This window comes from Arvicanthis niloticus, chromosome 3 (assembly GCF_011762505.2).
Source record: "Arvicanthis niloticus isolate mArvNil1 chromosome 3, mArvNil1.pat.X, whole genome shotgun sequence".
Taxonomy (NCBI): Eukaryota; Metazoa; Chordata; class Mammalia; order Rodentia; family Muridae; genus Arvicanthis; species Arvicanthis niloticus.
The window spans coordinates 66,999,593-67,018,049 of NC_047660.1; the positions used below are offsets into that span (position 1 = coordinate 66,999,593).

At 45.2% G+C, this 18,457-nt stretch overlaps 2 protein-coding genes and 1 non-coding gene across 6 annotated transcripts; all 3 read right to left on the reverse strand.

The window, feature by feature from the left end:
- Positions 1-291: 291 nt before the first annotated feature.
- On the reverse strand, positions 292-17,316 carry Rnase4 (ribonuclease A family member 4). 3 transcript variants are annotated; one of them, XM_034498844.2, is made up of 2 exons: positions 17,175-17,316; positions 292-1,570 (listed from the first exon to the last, which is right to left on the reverse strand). In XM_034498844.2, the coding sequence occupies exon 2, from the start codon at positions 1,552-1,554 to the stop codon at positions 1,111-1,113; it is 444 nt and encodes a 147-aa protein (XP_034354735.1). In that variant the 5' UTR covers positions 1,555-1,570; positions 17,175-17,316; the 3' UTR covers positions 292-1,110. The 3 variants fall into 3 exon arrangements, with proteins under 3 accessions (XP_034354735.1, XP_076787189.1, XP_076787190.1); XM_076931074.1 differs by lacking the exon at positions 17,175-17,316 and adding an exon at positions 12,193-12,332; XM_076931075.1 differs by lacking the exon at positions 17,175-17,316 and adding an exon at positions 12,067-12,085.
- Ang (angiogenin) lies at positions 6,630-17,307 on the reverse strand. 2 transcript variants are annotated; one of them, XM_034498845.2, is made up of 2 exons: positions 17,175-17,307; positions 6,630-7,254 (listed from the first exon to the last, which is right to left on the reverse strand). In XM_034498845.2, exon 2 carries the CDS (start codon positions 7,234-7,236, stop codon positions 6,799-6,801), a length of 438 nt encoding a protein of 145 aa, XP_034354736.1. In that variant the 5' UTR covers positions 7,237-7,254; positions 17,175-17,307; the 3' UTR covers positions 6,630-6,798. The 2 variants fall into 2 exon arrangements, with proteins under 2 accessions (XP_034354736.1, XP_034354738.1); XM_034498847.2 differs by lacking the exon at positions 17,175-17,307 and adding an exon at positions 12,193-12,330.
- Positions 17,317-17,683: 367 nt separating the features above from the next.
- On the reverse strand, positions 17,684-17,755 carry Trnap-ugg (transfer RNA proline (anticodon UGG)). Its single transcript has one exon. It is a non-coding gene; the product is annotated as a tRNA-Pro (tRNA).
- Positions 17,756-18,457: the final 702 nt, after the last annotated feature.

Below are 18,457 nucleotides of genomic sequence, written 5' to 3' on the forward strand. Positions count from 1 at the left end.
CCCATTGGGAATATGCAGTTGTAAACATCAATGATGCCAAATAGTGCAGAGCACTCTCAGTTAGCTGCACGAAGAATTGGTGCTTTTTAGAAAGACCACCTCTGAGTTCTTATTTCAGGTCTTGTGTATGAGAGGGATCACTTTCAGTGGAGTAAAGGAGACAAAGTCAGATGTTGTGATGGATCTAAGGGCCATTTGTATTTGACCAGAGTGTACAGGGACACTAAGGGGCTTGAGAGTTCACAGACTACAGAGGAACTGAAAAAGAGCAGAACACAAGTCCAGACACAGTTGGCTCAACATACAGCTCTTTATTATAATAAAATATTGAAAGTCTTTCGGAAGAAAAGGGTAAACAAATCAGTGATTTACCACATTTTTCATACATTTAAAAAAAGAATCTTAGTAGTCACAAACCAAAATAATACCAGGTAACTCTCATTTTGCCAATATGTTATTTCTGAACTCTTTATTTTAATTTTATATGCATTGGTGTTCTGCCTACATGTATGTCTGGGTGAAGGTGTCAGATCACCTAGAGCTGGGTTACAGACAGTTGTGAGCTGCCCTGTGGGTGCTGGGAATTGAACCTGGGTCTTCTAGAAAAGCAGCCAGTGCTCTTAACCACAGAGGCATCTCTTCAGTTCCTATTTCCAAACTATTAGTGGCTTCCCTAACGATGACATTTAGGAATAACAAAAAGCGTATATAAGAAAGTAGCCCATTCAGTTGGATTTTTGTCTGAGATCTTCCACTGTTTTTATGGTTATCAAATCCTTTAACTCTAAGTTTCTAAATAAAGTAGCAGAATCAGCGTGAAGGGGTGTTAGAGGATTGGAATAAGACAAGTTGTACAGAGAAAGCTCTTTATAATAGTTGAAATACTGTCTTAATACATGTCATGCATAATGTCCAGGGGATAAAATCTGGGAGAACCAAGCCATCAGTGCTATGAGGAGAGGCTTCTTTCTTCTCTCGGATGGGATGCACTTAATACCATGGGTTATGCTGGATATATGTGAGCATAAGACACGAGCAAAGGAAACAAAGCCTGGGGCTTTCATTGCCATTCTCACTGACTCAGAGGTCAACTACCAGCTGTAACAGCATCTATCTGTCAAAGTGCACTGGAACCTCTGGGCTACCCTCACAGGCAATGACAACTCGCCTAGTGCTGGCTCTCGCCCTGTATCTACAGTTGGGGGCCTTAGAGCTCCCTGTCTCTCTGCAGTCTGTGACCTTCATTACCCCTTCATGACAGTTCATATTGCCATTCTTGCATTGGATATTGGTGGTACTGCAGATGCCACTAATGTTCCAGATGTCTTCGTGGATGAAGGTATTGAAGCGTTTGCACTGGGAAGAAGTCATCTTCCGCCTCTGCATCATCACGTTGCAGTAGTTGTCACTGCCACCTGTCGCCTGAGGGTCCACATGCTGTCGAAGGAACCGTTGGTACATCCGATCCTGGCCATAGGAGGGCTGTACAAGCCCTAACACCAGCAGGGTCAGCACCAAGAGCAGAAGCAAGGACTGGGTCCTCTGTAGGTCCATCGTTCCCTAGAAAGTGCTTGAGAAGAAAACAAGAACGAGAGAATGGTAAGGACTGGGCTCTGGAGAGGTACTGAGAAGGCAAAGTAAAATCTACTTAAAACCCTCCCTTCCCCCTCCTGTGTAATATGCCCCCCTTCTTCCTGCCCTCCCCTTTGGTACCCTTTTCTCTGAGAGTGGCCAGTTTGTCAACGCGGCCTTCCTTGAAAGCAAACACTGTCCTCTTTACTAAGTGACAGGCGGTACAGCTAACAGAGCAAGTCAGAGCAGACATGACTGGGTGGTTAGTTGCCCAGGCCTGCCTGACTAGAGTCTAAAACAAGGAAAGATAAATCTACATAAAACTGGAGTTTGGGGGTTTTGTAAGAGAATTGGCTAGTATGATCTTTAGGGAGTGTTTGGTGGTCTGGAAACTTCGGTTCCCAAAAGTGTAGATAGACTCAGGTCAGAGCAAGATTATGCATTGATGTGAATGCCTTGCACCCAGGAAATGAAGGAAGATAAGGTAGAACAAGCTTCTGCCTAGTCTCTCCTCTCCTGTCCTCTCCTGTCCTCTCCTGTCCTCTCCTCTCCTCTCCCCTCTCTTCCCTTCCCCCTTCCTCCTCTCCCCTCCCCCTCCTCTCCTCTCCCCTCCCCCTCCTCTCCTTCCCCCTCTCCCCTTCTCCCCTCCCCTCCCTTCCCCTCCTCTCCCCTCCTCTCCTCAACTGTGACTATTGTGCTAGTGGACTAAATCACAATTACATCTTCTGGGGAAACTCTACTCTTCTCTTAGAAACTAGCATCGCCTTGGCCCAAGGCTCAGGGACTATTTGGAGGGAGGGGGTGGAAAGATTGTGAGGCAGGGATGACAACAATGAGACCTTTTCTGGGCACAACAGGGCACGTGCACATCTATACTCACAGCTGTTGATACAGCATGCACAAGACCACACAAACTCAAGCCAGACAAGATCCCAGCCTGGAGGGGAGAGGTGGCCACAAACTCACTGCTGACTAAGGATCAATTGGCAAGTCGTGGTGACTTAGAGAGGAAAAGCCAGCTTGCTTTAAGGGTGTGACTTCCAGAAGGTTGACCATGCTCCAGAACGCAATCCCACACCCGAGAGTATTTGGGCAGAAGAAACTGGACACAATGAGTTTTAAAAAATAAAAAGGAAGGTCGTGAAGTTGAATGGGAGGGATAGTGGGGGACAGATCTGGGAGGAATAGAGGAAAGTGAAGATGATCAAAATACACTGTATGAAATTCTTACAGAATTAATAAATATATTGTTTAAACAAACAAAAACGGGGATAATAAAGGCATGGCCAGTTACTTTTCTGCAGGAGTGGCTTACGGAATGACTAGGAGATGCTGCCATCTGGTGGCCAGTCCTCAGATTGACTTGCGAGTTGATTGACAAGAGCAAATAAACATCATTCCTGATACAAAAGAAGAGGGCACCCTAAAGTAATGAAGATAGTTTATTTTTAAGAGTCAAGCCGATCCATCACTGCAGGCACCGTCCAAGAGCAGTCTCCTTCTGAGATGGTTTGATGCATACAGACACCACTGCGCTCTTCTTCAAAGATGCGGCCCCATGAAAGCAGATCACACACGCCGCTAAAACGGCTTATAGCTTACTCTATTCTACCTCAGGCCCATGCTTCGATGAGTGATAATTACCACAATCAAATGTAATTATTATCCTTGACACGTCCCCGTATTCACAGCCGCGTCTTTGCACATAAAGACATTAGGCTCTATGCCTTGATTCTGCGCCTACAGCTGTAGATCAGAGAGAGCACTGCTACAGGTATTAGCATCCTTGGAGGCTGCTGAGTGCTAGCCTAGCGAGCATGAAGCCCTGGATTCTCTCCTTAGCATCACATGCTACCAGGCATGGTGGTGCACACTTGTAATCCCAACACTTAGGCGGGAGAGGTAGGCGTGCCAGAAGTCCAAGTGACTTCTGACTACAAGAAAGAGAGACAGCGCGCGAGAGGAGGGGGTGCTTTTCAACCTATCTTAGTACATACCTCGTTTTAACCAGGATTTCCCCCCAAAGGCTCTCACACTGTACAATAAGAACTTCTTTTGACACCATGATCCCCTGTACTAGCTGCTATCGTTCAGGTTTTCAAAGTTCCACAAAGGCCCAGGTATTAAAGGCTTGGTCCCCAGGGTGGTGGTGTTGGGAGGAATTTAGGTCACTGAGGGGATACCCCTAAGGAGTCCTTAAAATGACCTCAGCTTCTTCCTTCTCCCTTTGTTTCCTGATGCCACGAGGCAAGCAGCCGCTCTGCCATGCTCTCCTGCCATAATTCAATGACCCTGTGTAGGTACCAAAGCGATAGGTCAAAACAAAACCTTTTGTCTTTTTAAGTTGATTAGTTTCAACGATTTGTCATAGCAATGGGATGAAGACTGGAACAGTGTGTGGTTTGGGGAGATTCTTTAACCTTTTTTAGTGTCTCACCATATAAGCTACAGAACTGTAGCAACACCTGTTTGTTGCAATATTGTGAGAAATCGATTTTTAAAAATTTAATGGAAGGTCTTATCACAGGGCCTCCCACACAGTAAGTGGTCAGTAAAGGCTGGCAATTGTTCCCCATTTGTCCATTTTGTCCTTGAGCATGTACCTATGAGGAAAGGCTTGACAGCAGAATCACTCAAGGTGAAGGGAGGCAGGTCTCCTCCTCCCAGAAGGCAGCAATACTAACAGTGCATAGGAGAACAAGAAGCACTCAGTGCTGCAGTGGGCCCTGGGTTGACTCTTACAGATCAGAGGAAGGCATGGTCTTCAAGAACAGCTCGCCTTGGGAGCTGTTGACCACCTTTGTTTTTCTGGGTTTCCTCTACTTTCTTCATAATGAATGCCTACGGTGTGTTGCATTTGGTATTGCTGACTCTCTTTATTTTGAAGAGTTACTTACACTCTCAAAAAATTGGAGGTCTGTGTCCCAAGGGAGTTTCCTCTCCCATTGACTGTTCTTCCTTACACATCACCATTCCATGAAATCTGGGAGATTTTCTTGTCTTTTTCTTACACGGCCAGCAATCATGAAGGACTTTGTCTTCAGCTTCTCAAACGGTTTATTTCTGAGACACAATACCTATCTGTAATTTGATGTTTCACCCTAAACAGCTTTGTGTTATTATAGAGCAAAGAGACTCCATACCAAAACAAACAAACAAACAAACAAACAGGACTGTATTCAAACTGCTTCCCCATCTACTCATGTAATTGATGGATGATTGATTGGTGATTGATTTGTAGGAGTACATTGTCTCCTTCTACCATGTGAGTTCCCAAATAAAACTCGGTTGGTTCATCAGTCCTGGTGGCAAGCACCTTAGGCCAACTTTTCTAATGAGTGACATTTGAAAATCCTGTACCTGTTTTCTGAAGCAATGGTGGCTCTTCCTGTGCTGAGCATGTACCCGCAGCCCACTTCTCAAACCCTTCCTAAATCTAGATACTCAGGAAGGCTGGGCTTACTCAGGTACTGGCCAGAGCTTTAGCACAGGGAAAGTGGGGCTTTGGTGGTTTTACATTTAGCAATTTTTTCTAAATAAAATACCTAGGCATGTGTTCATAAGCCTTTGCTAACAGGACATTATCTACTAAGCCTGTGCATCTGACAGCAGCCAGCAAGCTAGGTTTATACACAGCTTTTATACTTGAAGCAAATCTGGCTGAAGAATGGAAGGAAAATAATCTTTCTATGACTTCCTTTAAACCCCACGGTTGTCAAATATCATTCAGTAAAGTAAAAGATTAATGAGAGAATAACATAAAATAGACAAGTTTTTTAGTTTTAAATAAAATAGCTATGACAAATTAAGATCTTGGGAGTATTCCATGAGAATTAATCCTTGCTTACGACCTGGACAGACACTCAATGGATTAAAAAGGAAAGTTTGAGGGGCTATGGGAAGGGGAAGAAATCCCTTACTTGGCAGCCTGGGAAGCAAATATTCCATCATAATTAACAACTGCTTAAGGCCTTCACCCCTGGCCAGTAGTAAACCTGTGCTTTCCAAGAACAAAGAAAACCCTTCTTTTCAAGGAGATGTGTACTAAACCCCTTGTGCAACCCTGGCAGTTCTTGATTCTACCTTTGCAAATTATAATTCCATCTAAGACATCCCCTGAGCCACCCTATGGTCCCACCTATCAAAAGACAGAAAAGGGGTCGTGAGGTGGCTCAGCACTTAGAAACACTTGCTGTTCTTGCAGAGGACCTGGGTTTGGATCCCAGCATTCACCAAGACCATCTGTAACTCCAGTTCCAGGGGATCCAACACCTCTTCTGACCTCCCTGGGCACCAGGCACATATGTGGTGCACATACATACATGCAGACAAAACACATATAATAAAACAAAGTAAAATAAGTAATATTTTAAACAGAGGAAAAAAGGAGGGATGTCCTTACACCCTTTTACGGTGTGGCTTGAGAGGCATGTACATATGATCAATATTAAGGCAATCATACATGACTCTCTTAATCATATTAAGCCCATACCCACATTTGCACATGCCTCACTTCCCTCTCTCACAACCTTTCTGTTCACAGTCTATGTCAGAATTATCACTGATAAACTGATAAAAGTCTCCAACTCTGCTTCTCGCAGGCTAGTCTTAAGTTTTCTTTCTGTGTGAAACTGTGAATCTAGTTTGGCCAGAGTTGAGGTCCTTAAAAAAATTAAGGGGATGCATTAGGTGGCTGAGGATGGCAGCCTGATGCCCTGTCTGTCCCCTGGGTGCTGACAATCTCAGGCCATAGGGGTGGAGCAGGCGGGGAGGATGCCGTTGGTGTGCTGGCTCTTGATCTTAAACTCCTTCCCAAAGGGCTCCTTTAGTGACCTATTACTTAATAGACAAACTGGCTCTTTTGAAAATTCCTTGTCTTGTCTGTAAATCAGTTTTCATCCTCAACACCATAGAAAGATGAAATCTCCCTTCCCATTGACTAACAGATAAGGAAGAATATCTTTCTTCCAGCCCCTTTCCCCTGGGGAACAGCTGGGAGAGAAAACAGGAAAAGCTAAATTTACTAGGAACTAGTAATTTTCCAGACTGATTCTTAATGGCTTTTGAGACATCTTTATTTCTGTGCATTGTAAATCAGAAAACGTTTGTTTCAGATAGTTCATTTTCTGGCCCCTGACAGTGAACACTGGAACTAGTGTTCTGGGCTATGAGGAGAGATGAAGCAAAAAAGAAAGCAAAAGCTAGGTCTGTGCCAGGGCCTGCTGACTACAGACTGAAAAAAGACTCATCGAAGTGGACAGGCAAGCCATTCTCACAGGCAATAACAACATGTTTGAACCCTGCAGAGGCTCGGTACCGGCATGGAGGCCGGGGAGACCCTCCTGTATGCTTGCAAGTGGTGACCTGGAAGGGAGACTTGCTTATTCTTAAGTTTTCTCTGTAAGGGCTTCCATTCGCTCCACAGATGGTCTTGATGGTGCCCTTGTTGCCATGGATAAAGGTGTTGACATCTTTGCAGGGCGAGGTTAGGCCTCTTCTCTTCATCATACTTTCGCAGTATCTGTCGTCCCGGCCCTTTGGCTTGGCATCATGGTGCTGAGTCAGGAATTTTGTGTACCTGGAGTCATCCTGAGCCAGAGTTGGAGGGGCCGCAACCAGACCCAGCAAGAAGACCAAGAACAAAAGGCCTGGGCCCATCGTCATCTCTTCCAACAGAGATTCCTGCCAAGGGCAAAAAGCAGGAGTGGTTGGGCCATAGAGCCACTTTCTAACTTAGACTAAGTGGGTGGAGACATTCCTCTCTGAAAGGACATGATAAAGCCGTGTCCTCAGCTACCTAATTCCATCTGTGCCTTGGCCTCCCTAACTGACACCATGGAACAATCATCTTCCTCTATTCTTAGGTTCACCAGCGTCTCTACCACTACAAAATCTATTTATATTCTTAATTCATCTAGTACTTAACTTGATAACAAACATTACCCAAGAAACTGTGCTAGATCCTAGGGCACAAAGACCATTAAGATAGACCAAGGGCAGGTGCAGTGTGTGTGTGTAAGGCCCAGCTCCTTAGGAAACAGAGACAGGAGGATTGCTTGAATCCTGGAGTTCCACACTAGATTGGTCATGTAGAAGACTCTGTTTTTGGTGTTTGTTTGTTTGTTTGTTTGTTTGTTTGTTTGTTTGTTTGTTGAGGGAGGGTCAGGAAGAAAGAAAACCAGAAAAGCACAAAACAGAAATGTAGCATCCATGGGGAAGAAATGGGGGTTCCTGAGGTGAGAAGGATGGTAACGCAGGAGCTGAGAGCCATGAAGAATAACTTCAGGGGATGAGAACACGAGGACAGCCCATCCCCCAAGGCTACTGAGATGGGATTCCAGGCATTCACTCAGTTCCACATCAATGAAGAAAGCTGTAGAGAAGATCAACTTGGGATGAAGGGTGCAGGTCTACTTCTCCCAGAGGGCAGAGTTACTATGCAGTGCATAGCAAGAATGGAACGTGTTACATGGTACCTGAAGTGGGCCTGGAAGAGACTCTTACAAAGCAAATGGGGGAACTCAAGCTTGATCTTCAGAGTGGCCTACTTCAGAAGCTTTTTGGATGATCTGAGAGAATATTTTCTAGTGTCTCCTACATTTGTAATACTGTTAGCATAGGCGAATGATCTTACAGTGTGGTAAAATGAAACACAAAACAAAACAAAACTGAGATCTTAAAATTTCCCTGTAAGATATCTCTGAAAAGGAGGAGAGAAGACTCTACCATCACCTTCCCAGAGCCCTTGGCTTACCCTGCACCACATGTATCTGTTAATCACACACCATAGGACCATAAGTGTCTTCTGCTGGAGTTTGACCTTCTTATAGACTTTTTAAGATGTTACTTCTTAGGAAATTTGAAATTTTGAGAACTGGGAGATAATAGGAAGATATCGAGCAGTTTCTGATAATATCCTTAGTTCATTTCAGAAGATACAAAAAGATCATCCCGAGACTTAAAAACCCTCTTCATGGCTGGGCTGCAGAGATGACCCAGAAGTTAAAAGTGCATATTACTCTTCAGAGAACCTGAGTTCAGGTCCCAGTGCCCAAACCAAGCTGCTCACAGCCAACAGCAACTCGGGCTCCGAGGGATCCAATGCCTTGGGCCTCTGTGGGCACCAGGAACATTCTTACACACACCTGCCCACAGACACACACACACATGCACTTAACTTAAAATAATAAAAATAAACCTGAAAAGACAGCTACAGGGAGGAAATGGCTAAGTAAGTAAAAAGGAGGACTGGATGGCAAGCACTTGTAAGCCTGGTTCTGAGGAGGTAGAAACACAAGGATCCCTACAAAGCCAGCCTTGTAATTGGTGAGTTTTGGGCCTCAGAAAACATGGAAGATGGCTTCTGAGAAACATACACAAGCCTGTGTCTCCACACAAAACCCCCCTCATATCAGAAAACTATGGGTGCCCCCACATTTAACAGGAAAAATCAACTTTTAAGTTTGATTTTTTTGTTTTATTTTGAGCCTGGGTCTTGCTACGTAGCCTAGTCTGGCCCCAAACTCTGGATCTTCCTTAAGATCTCACCTAGTTTATGTAATTCTAGGGAGGTGGAGGCAGGAATTGGAATTGGAAGTTCAAGGTCATCTTTGGCTCTGTAGCCAGTTCAAGGACAGCCTAAGATACAGGAGACCTTGTCTGTAAATCAGCCAATAAATAAATACAAAGAATGTTGAGTCTTTCAGCCTAAAGAAATATTACTTAAAAAGAAAATCAGCCCCATGTAAGTTTTGTTTTGTTTCTACCCTGAAGTGTGGCACATTTTCAGCTGCATTAAGTTAACCATTAATTTTATATTGTCTTTCTCTTATGTGTAAGTCTGAACACTTTTACTTTTAACTTGTTTGTGCACACACATGCATACATGTATGTGCTGGTGTGTGTGTGTGTGTGCGTGCGTGTGCATGTGTGTGTGCGTGTGTGTGTAGAAGGCTGAGATTCTGGCACTCAGCCTACAGTCTGCTCAGTAGTGCAGGGTCTGGAGTATATCTTGGAATCGAGGAGGTCGGGGGTCTAAGGCTCTACTGAGCATGTGGAAGACAAGTGATGGAGTGGAAAGTGAACTGTCCTTCTAATTAGCATCTGACACTAGCCCATCCTCTCTGTTTCATGATAACCACAGACAAACTTGGTATAAGGCCATAAAGAACACCAAATTCTCAGTCATTTCACAGAGCTGAAATCACAAACTTCCATAAAGCATGCAGATTATGATCTGTAACAGAATCAAACGTGAGTGCGTTTTTTTGTTGTTGTTTATTGAGAAAAGATGGTGCACAAGTGCAGAAGGCACAGCTACCCCTAAAGAGCTGCCAACATTTATGTGTGGCTGGCGTCTGCGTCCCCAGAGCTGCCGGGGTGCATGACACCCACTTGCAGAGCTCTACGTTTGCTTTGGGATGCTCTCTCCTGGATGTGAGTTCTCTTTAGAAATGAGAAATATCTATGTGTGATAGTGCACGCATGCCTGCAATAGCAGAGTAGGCAAGGAGGACTGCGGCACGTTTTGGGACTAGCCTGGCTATGCCAATCTAAACAAACAAAATAACAAGAGCTGGTAATACTCAAAAGGATCAGCAGGTGGCAGCAGTAGAGAGGGCTGTTGCCATAGGAGGACAGCTGGCTCTTGTGGAGGTGCCAACCTATACTTAAAACCCAGGTTGTGGGGAGTGGGAACTGGCAGGCTCACTCAGAGTGCCTAAACTTGCCAGACTTTGGGTGTTTGGGACACCAAGACAAAAGCCATAACGTGGAGGACGCAAATGCTAAGGATATCATAAAGCAAATATTTACCAGCTATCAGGTTTCATGGCTACTGTTTCCAAACACACCATTGCTCATGGGATCTTAGGCAAACAACCATTTGCCTATCCACATTTCCTGCTGCTGCATAACCTACAACTGAGCGGGATCTGTATTCTTCACCTTGAGTCATAGTGCTGGCTTACATCAGACTCTCAATATCGCTCTGGTATTAACTTCCTTTTTCTCTTTAGGCCTACGCTTTACCATCCATACATGAGAGGGTTTCCAGCTTTGAAAGTCTATGGTTCTCACTAAGCTAATAGATTCTTTATCGGTTCCAGTAGCCAAATCTAGCAACATTGGAATTGCAGAGACAACTTTTATATAACCTCAGTTGATGGTACAAGGTACCAATGGGAAGAAATCAGGGGTGGGGTAACCTTGGTCCCATTTCACTGGAACACATCTTCCCTGAAGGCTCTCTGTGTAAGCCAAGCCCATGTACCATGAAGAGACTAATACTACACAGGGTTTTTCCATCCTAAAAATGCACTTGCTACTTAGACTTTTGAAAGCTCTCAGGCCTATGTGGCCAGGAAAAGGGGTTGCTTGTTTCTAATTTGCAAAAATTGCACATTAATTTTTAACAACTCACCCAACGCAGTCTCTCCTTATGACTTCACTTCTCTAAAACATCCAGAAAGCAACTTCCAGCCGCACACCTCAACCACCAGTGTCTACTGTCCACTCCCTTAAAACTGTCTCACTCAATGTATTTAATTCTAAATGGTCCCTCAAAGCCAGGCAAGGTATAATTGTGAGAAAACAAGCGAGAGCCGGTTTATCAAGGGTGCAGATGTAAATCTGCCACAGCCAAACGTGCCGAACCTTAGTCACATACACAACAATGGCTGTCCTTTGGATTTCTGTAGTGGAGTAGTTCCAACTCTCCCGCAGACTCAGTTTATCCATTCCTAACCCCGTAGTGCTCACAGGAATCAACGTTCTCTGGTTTTCCCGGTTGGCAGTGCTTTGTAGCCTAGAGATGTGGCGACCCTCCTGCTGCAGGGGTGGCAGTGTGATAAACACCCTTCTCCTAGGTACACTCTGGCTACTCTGCGTATCCCCGCAACAGTCCAGGCGGAAGCCGGAACAGCAAGAAGCCGGAACTCCAGGTGCCCAGTCTTCTTCCTCATCTTTCCTCCTTTCTTCCCTTAACCTGCCATCTTTGATCTTGGTTCATGTTCCACTTTGTTTTTAAAGAGCATCCATAAGTTTTGTTTTTAAAGGAGGAGGAAGTACTGCCAAAAGCACTTCCTGGTTTGGGGTTTTTCTTTTTCTTTTCTTTTTCTTTTCTTTTTCAATTTTCCTTTTCAAGACAGGCTTTCTCTGTGTAGTCCTGGCTGTCCTAGAACTCTCGCTGTAGACCAGGCTGGCCTCAAACTCACAGAGATCTGCCTACCTCTGCCACCCCAGTGCTGAGATTAAAGGTGTGCGCCACCATCACCAGGATTGGAGTTTTTCTTATTATTCCCGCCAAGCCACATGCTCGTTATGAAAGGAAACATGACAGGTCAGAAGTCTTTCAGAAAACAGCTTCCTAAGACTTTGGGGGCTTTTAATCACAACTTAAGAAACTCTCCTATATCTCCATCTCCTTGCTCGAAATCCCATTATACAAACCACCCCCAAAGAAACCTGTTTTTCATTTTAAATTTTGACTCTTACTCGTTTTCTTTTTAATGCGTGAGTTTGGGTCCAGAAAGCATAAGTGGGGTTAATTGGTTTCACCGATACAGATGAACGGCTAGAAAGAGCACGGAGGAAAAGAAGCAGAGCAGGGAAGGATCTTACAGAAGCTGGCCAGCTCTCCTCCAACTGGGAACGGGTCTAGCTGTGTGCTCCTGGAGACAGGGTCGTGAAGTGTGAAGCTAGAGACTCCTCTCAGTCTGGTTATATGTAGTGCTCGTGTGAGGGGGTGGGAAGAGCCTATCTAAGGATCTCTCCTTTGGCAGAGACTTGTAAACCAAGGACACTAATCATGGACAAACAAGGAGTCATTCACCTTTTCCCTGAGCATGACTGGGTCAAATATTAACCACCTGGTGGACCAGACGTTTCTTTAGTGATGGTAATGTTTGCTAAGCATGGCCTTTTGTTCCTAAGCTGCCTCTTTCCTTGTGTGTATGGTCCTTACCCTTGCTCAGGGTAGGACTGAAGTTTCACGGTACCATAGATACAAAAACTTACTATCTCTGACGTTAAGGTCGACTTGAGGAACTACTTTGGAAGAAGTCTAGAGGAAGGGGTGAGCGGCTGTGCCCCCTCCTCTTCAAGCCCCAGAAATACATTTACAGCGCTTCCTGGGCTCCTCTTCCCTCCCTCCATCCACAGGAAACAAAATCTGGCTACTCAACCTCCTGTTCTTTAAAGCACAGTTGTAAAACCAGTTGTCTACATCTAAGCATTATCAGAATTATGTACAGAAGGTATTGTGTACTTCTGCTCTGCCTATGAGGTAACGCCAGGAGTGAACAGTAGACGAGCCACAGGGATCAGACTTCTAATACCCAGAAAGTACACAGTGAGGTAGTGAAGAAGTTTACTAGAATTGTTCTTACATATTTATCTTCAGGACTGGACAGACAACTCAATGGTTACTGGCTACTCTTCAGAGGACTCAGGCTCAGTTCTTAGCACCCACATGGCAGTTCACAACCATTTGTGGTGATGCCTGCATCTGGCCTCCCCAGGCATTGCATAGGTGTGGTACACAGACATACATTCAGACAAAATACCCATATATAGAAGAAAAATAAATACATACAATTTTTAAAATTTATCTTGTGTCTAGGCAAGATTGCAATATTTTAGCTTTTTGCCAATTTCTAGATTTTGCTCCATCATTGTGTAGATATTTGTGTGTGATTTAAGCTGTACTAATTTCTAAAAGCAAATATAGGGGGAAAAGACCTACAGGTTGTTAGTGGAGTAGAGGTGGAGTGGGGGTGGGGGGAAGCATCTCTCGATGTGGGAGAACCTTGTTGGGGATGTTTGAGGTGAGTCTGGGTCAGAACTACAGCATCAGCTGACTTGCTCGAGCAGGAGGAAGAATACAGCACGTGAGTATCCTCGGACTTTCTCAGCAAGGCTGGTCCTCTGTGTGGCAGGAACTGGTCTCCCTCAGGAAGCTGAAGCAGGAACGATGCAAACAGGTAGCCTTGGGGCACTGACTTGCAGGCATGCTCACACCTGAGCTTGGGAACACTTGGAGAAGACGACTCTGATCTAGAGGACCCACGGTATAGGCGGGGTGGATCTGGATTTACTTCCGGTTGGTGTAACTAAAGACGTGGGCTGTCAATGCTCCTTTGAGTTAGTTAATCTCATTGTCTCTCCATTGGGTGGACCCTTTCCAGAGAAGAATATTTGCTTACTCATTTCTATATTCTTAGTGACTGACACATAAGTCCTCATCAACTGACCTAGAGCCTCTAAGCACAAAACTTTCTGGGGTTCTCTTTAAAGGTTCCAAGATGGAAGATTTGGTAGCAGTTATTAAATAGATTTGAGTGCTAGGCAGAGCAATCTCTGGCTATGGGAGCTTGCTGACACTTCCCCTGGGGTCTGATGAGGTCATGCAAGTGTTGAAATGACCCCAGAGGGAGTGTTCTACTCTTGTCTGCAAAAAGTTCTAGAATCAGCTGGTTTGCCTTCACCAATGAGCTCTTGTTCTTGACCACAGTAAACTCTAGGAGCATAACCTCTGTAAAAAGCAGCCCCTTAATCCCAGCACTTGGAAGGCAGAGGCAGGTGGATCTCTGTGAGTTTCAGGTCAGCTTGGTCTACAGGGCTAGTTCTAGGACAGCCAGAGCTATGCAGAGAAATCCTGTCTCAACAAACAAGCAAACAAGCAAAAGCTGCCCAAAATGTGCACGTCCCAATGGGCACACTTCCTAAGAACAGGACCTGACAGACTGAGGAGAAGAGTGGGTGGTGTGAAGACCTGGAAGGGGCACAAACCTCAACACTTTTCAGCTTTGTTGAGGCACAGCCCAGCTTGAAGCTCCCCTTTGTCCTTGTCTGCTCCCCCTCCCTTCTGCACTGTAAGCTGAAAGGAAATGAGCCTGGAGCTGTGAGCTGACCAAGCTGTTGCAGCCTGACTTTGGGGTACTAGAGTCTCCTGAAAGGGAGACCTAGTCACGTCCTGACCAGGTGTCCATTAGACAAGTGCCAAGCTGTGCCCTGACAAATGCCAGCATTTAAACTGTTTCAGAAGTACAGAGGATAGCACTCGGGTCCTTCAAGCTGAGGTCTCTTTACTGGTATCCAGCCTGGCACCGAAATGCTCAGTGGGCAAACATACCGTGTATGGTGGTGCCTCTTTTAACTTAATCACACATCACTTTTAAACAGATGTGGAAAGACTGAGTTCTAGAGCCATCAACCACTCATTGTTAGGAGAGCAGCCAATCCATTGCAACACCCGGATGGCTTCATCAATCCCCAGGGGAAGTATCAGCCAACTCCCAAACCCAGAGATGACATATCAGTATGGCCCTTTTCTGATAAACAACCACAGAACAGAGGCGCTTCACCCTTCCCGAAGCGCACATGCAGACACAAAATCCACAAGTCTGACACTTGCTCAAACACAGCAGATTCCTCTTTTAGAGCAATGTCAGAGTGCCAGAGAGCAGGCGGACTCATCCCTGAAGTCGCTGGCCCCTCACCTGACAACTCAGGCTTAGATTTAGATCCTGCTCACATCCCTGACAAAAAACCAGGGCTCTTTCCCCCTGACCCAACTTGGCACATAGTGAAACAGAAATGAGTATTTTTAAAAAGTTTTGTATTTTATTAAGGTGCAAGGGAAAACAGTGTGTGTGTGTGTGTGTGTGTGTGTGTGTGTGTGTGTGTGTTTTCCAGGGCTCAAACCCAGGACTTCACATATGATACATACAGCCACATCCTAAGGCCTGAATATTGTATCTTTGTCAGGATTTTTAATTCGTATAAAACGACTGCCAATTTTTAAAAGTATTTGTTAAAACTTTTAACCTCCTGAAAGCCATCCTCCTTTCCTGGAATTTTTATGTGTCTTTTCTCCAAACCAGCAGTATCTATGGACACACGAGGCATGAAATTCTTCTTCTAATAATTCTAGTGTTGGTGCATTTCCTCCTTTATACAGAGTTTGTTTGACTCTGTCCTTAGGGCTCATTATGAAGCGAAAGGTATGGGGGCACTGTGAAAATTCCTTTACAGTGCTAACATACTACTCAATCAGTAACAGAAGTAACAACTAAAAAAGGAAAGCTCACAGGAGGACCCCCTGAGGAGTGAGGCAGACCCCCCAGGAATGGGGAGGACCCCCCCCCCCCCAGGAGTGAGGATGCTGCTGGTTCAGGAAGAATGGGTACAAAGTCCTGATGACATCCCTACATTTCCAAACAAGATACAAATTAAACATTTACTTCCCAACATACTGTTCTCTGGCTTACTCGTGGCTTGCAGCTACTCTGAAAATAACTGTTTACAGAGAGTGCTCTTTACTCAAACGTACAAACAATGGAAAAATCTCGAGATGTTTTACCAGCCTGCATTGGTACACTTTTTAATCTATGCTTGGAGTCACACTAATAATGCCTCCACGGTGTTTGCGGGGTGTAGAAAGAACAAGGGAGAGAGGGAGGCTCATGCACCCTGACAAGCTGAGCCATTCACTTTTTGTATCAACCCTGGTTAAACTAAGCTTCGACTCCACATAATCTGAATCGTGTTACTAAGGTCCCATCGCCCCATGCAATCAAAATGAGATGATCTCTCAACCTTCATTTTAAGGAAGAGGGAATTGAAGAACAAAGAAAGGGATATTAATTGACCAACGAGCAGTTGGTGTTCCTGTGACTGGAGCTTTCCAATGCACGACACAACTTTTATATCCCATCGGAATGATTTCTAGAAAAATCAAAGCTCATGTTTAAAGTAATATTGGAAAATTACTTAACACTGGTTATTTCCATAAATCTCCCAAACATCTGACCTCTCCCTATTATCATCATACTGTTTCTTGAATTTAAGCCGCTGCGACTAGCAACACTAACTGGCTCAGCGCTGCGTGGTGCTCGCTGTGTGAAAAAAAAAAGCTCAGGCAGCTTTTCTGAGTTGGCCAGAAACTGTGCAGACTGGTATGCTAACTGAGGTTTCTAACGATTGCATGTATGGACTGACTATAAGATTACTGCCATCACAGATGCAAGAACTTGGCCCACTGGAGTTGTCCCAATATAAGGACAAGTTTTCTATCTTCCTTCTGAAACAATGATTCTCCATCATTGCACTAGCACGGTTGGATGTGCTGTTCAGACATAGAGAATCCCAACTGTCCAGAAAGAAGGCATAAAGGATGCTGTTGGCACTTCTCCAAAAGTTTCACAACACACTTAACGATGAGTTAAGGGAGGGAGACAGGAAATAGAAAACGAAAACACCACTTATGCTTGCACAACCTTGACAGACCTGCACCACAAATCTGATATCAACCTAGGAACCCTCAATTTTTTTTTTAATCTAAGCAAACGCGGGCTTGTTGGAATTCTTCCCTTCGCAGATTCCACTGCCCCGTCTGAGCCCGGGTTCTAGACAATGGCCATCCACGCTGGACCCTGGCAAGATGGGGAAAGTAAACTGTGGAAACCGTGTTGATCCCCACCACACCTTAGCCCCTCAGTCAGACCGGAGAAGTCGAGAAGTCGTCTCCCAAGAGCCCCACAACTGTCCTTAGGAAGGGACTTCCATAGCCAAACCATGAAGGGACAGGAGTAGAAACCCACCTGGACGCGGAACTGGAGTCGGCGGCTTTGTTTCTCCTTTCCTGGGGGGATGGCGAATGGAAGAAATGAAATTTCCTTTGGAATCTCGTCGCCAATATGGGTGAGGTCGGTGTTGCCTGGCCACGCAAACAGATTGGGGCGGGGCGCAAAGGAGTGGAGGGTGGGCGTTCCAACCTCGGTGGCTGGGACCGCACCCCATTTCTTCCAGGGATGCTCCTCCCCAATGGGCCTGCCTGCAAAACCCAAAACATTAACCCCAACCTCCAAGCAGACAATGTGGATTTCTGTACAGAAATCGGACTGGTAGATGTCTCGAGGACCTCCAGACCTGCTAGGGAGACCCTGGAAGTTTCTCCCCTGGGGAGCTCCAGGAACCTAGAAACTCTGTGCTTCCCTTCTTTTGTATAGTTATGTGATGCCGCTTCCTTTAGTAGGATCGACAATTCACGAGAAAGTTTGTAGACTAGTGAACTTTTTTCCTCCATCAGTTACTAAAGACTAAAAGGACAGGGCTCGTCCGGGATTTGAACCCGGGACCTCTCGCACCCAAAGCGAGAATCATACCCCTAGACCAACGAGCCGCGATATGATTTTGTTGCTCACTACTTATCAGTCTAGCATGTTGTGACACAGCATGCTCTCAAGATGCTCCAGCGGTTTTCTTCTTTTTCTTCTCACAGAGAAAAATTCTTTTCATATTATTTAATTACCGCTCAATTTTTGCAAAGTCCCACCAATTAATTCCAGACCTATCCCTTCTTATTCTCTATCCATGTCCGGGCAACTCAAGGCTCAGAATGGGATCAGAGGAGGCAGCTTTTCAGCTTTCAAGTCACAGGCCTGCCTGATTAGTTATTCCAGAAGGAGCCTGGAGCGAGCCGGTTGGCGCTGCTTTCTCCGGGTGGAGCCCAGCTGCGGGGCAGCAGAGTCCTGAATCTCGGACAAGCGCGGGACGTGTTCCACATACTTGCTACCACCTCTGCAGCCACAAAATCTTACAGGCAGGCAGGCGGCACAACGAAATACTGGGGGCAGGAGGAGGCTGCGGGGAGCCAGTTAGGCTGGTGGCAGATAAGTTTGCTCTTGTTCTGATATTCTGTAGACCTTCGCAGTTTTCCTGAATAAGAATTGCGTTTTCAATCTCACTTCCCTTGTTTAAAGTATTTCCTCAGTCTGGACTTTATACTCTTCCAGCCTCGTCTCCAACTCAACGTCAAATATTACATAAAATACTTAAGGGAATAAAGTGTCTCTTTATTGTTGGTGGGGCAATCACCGGGGTC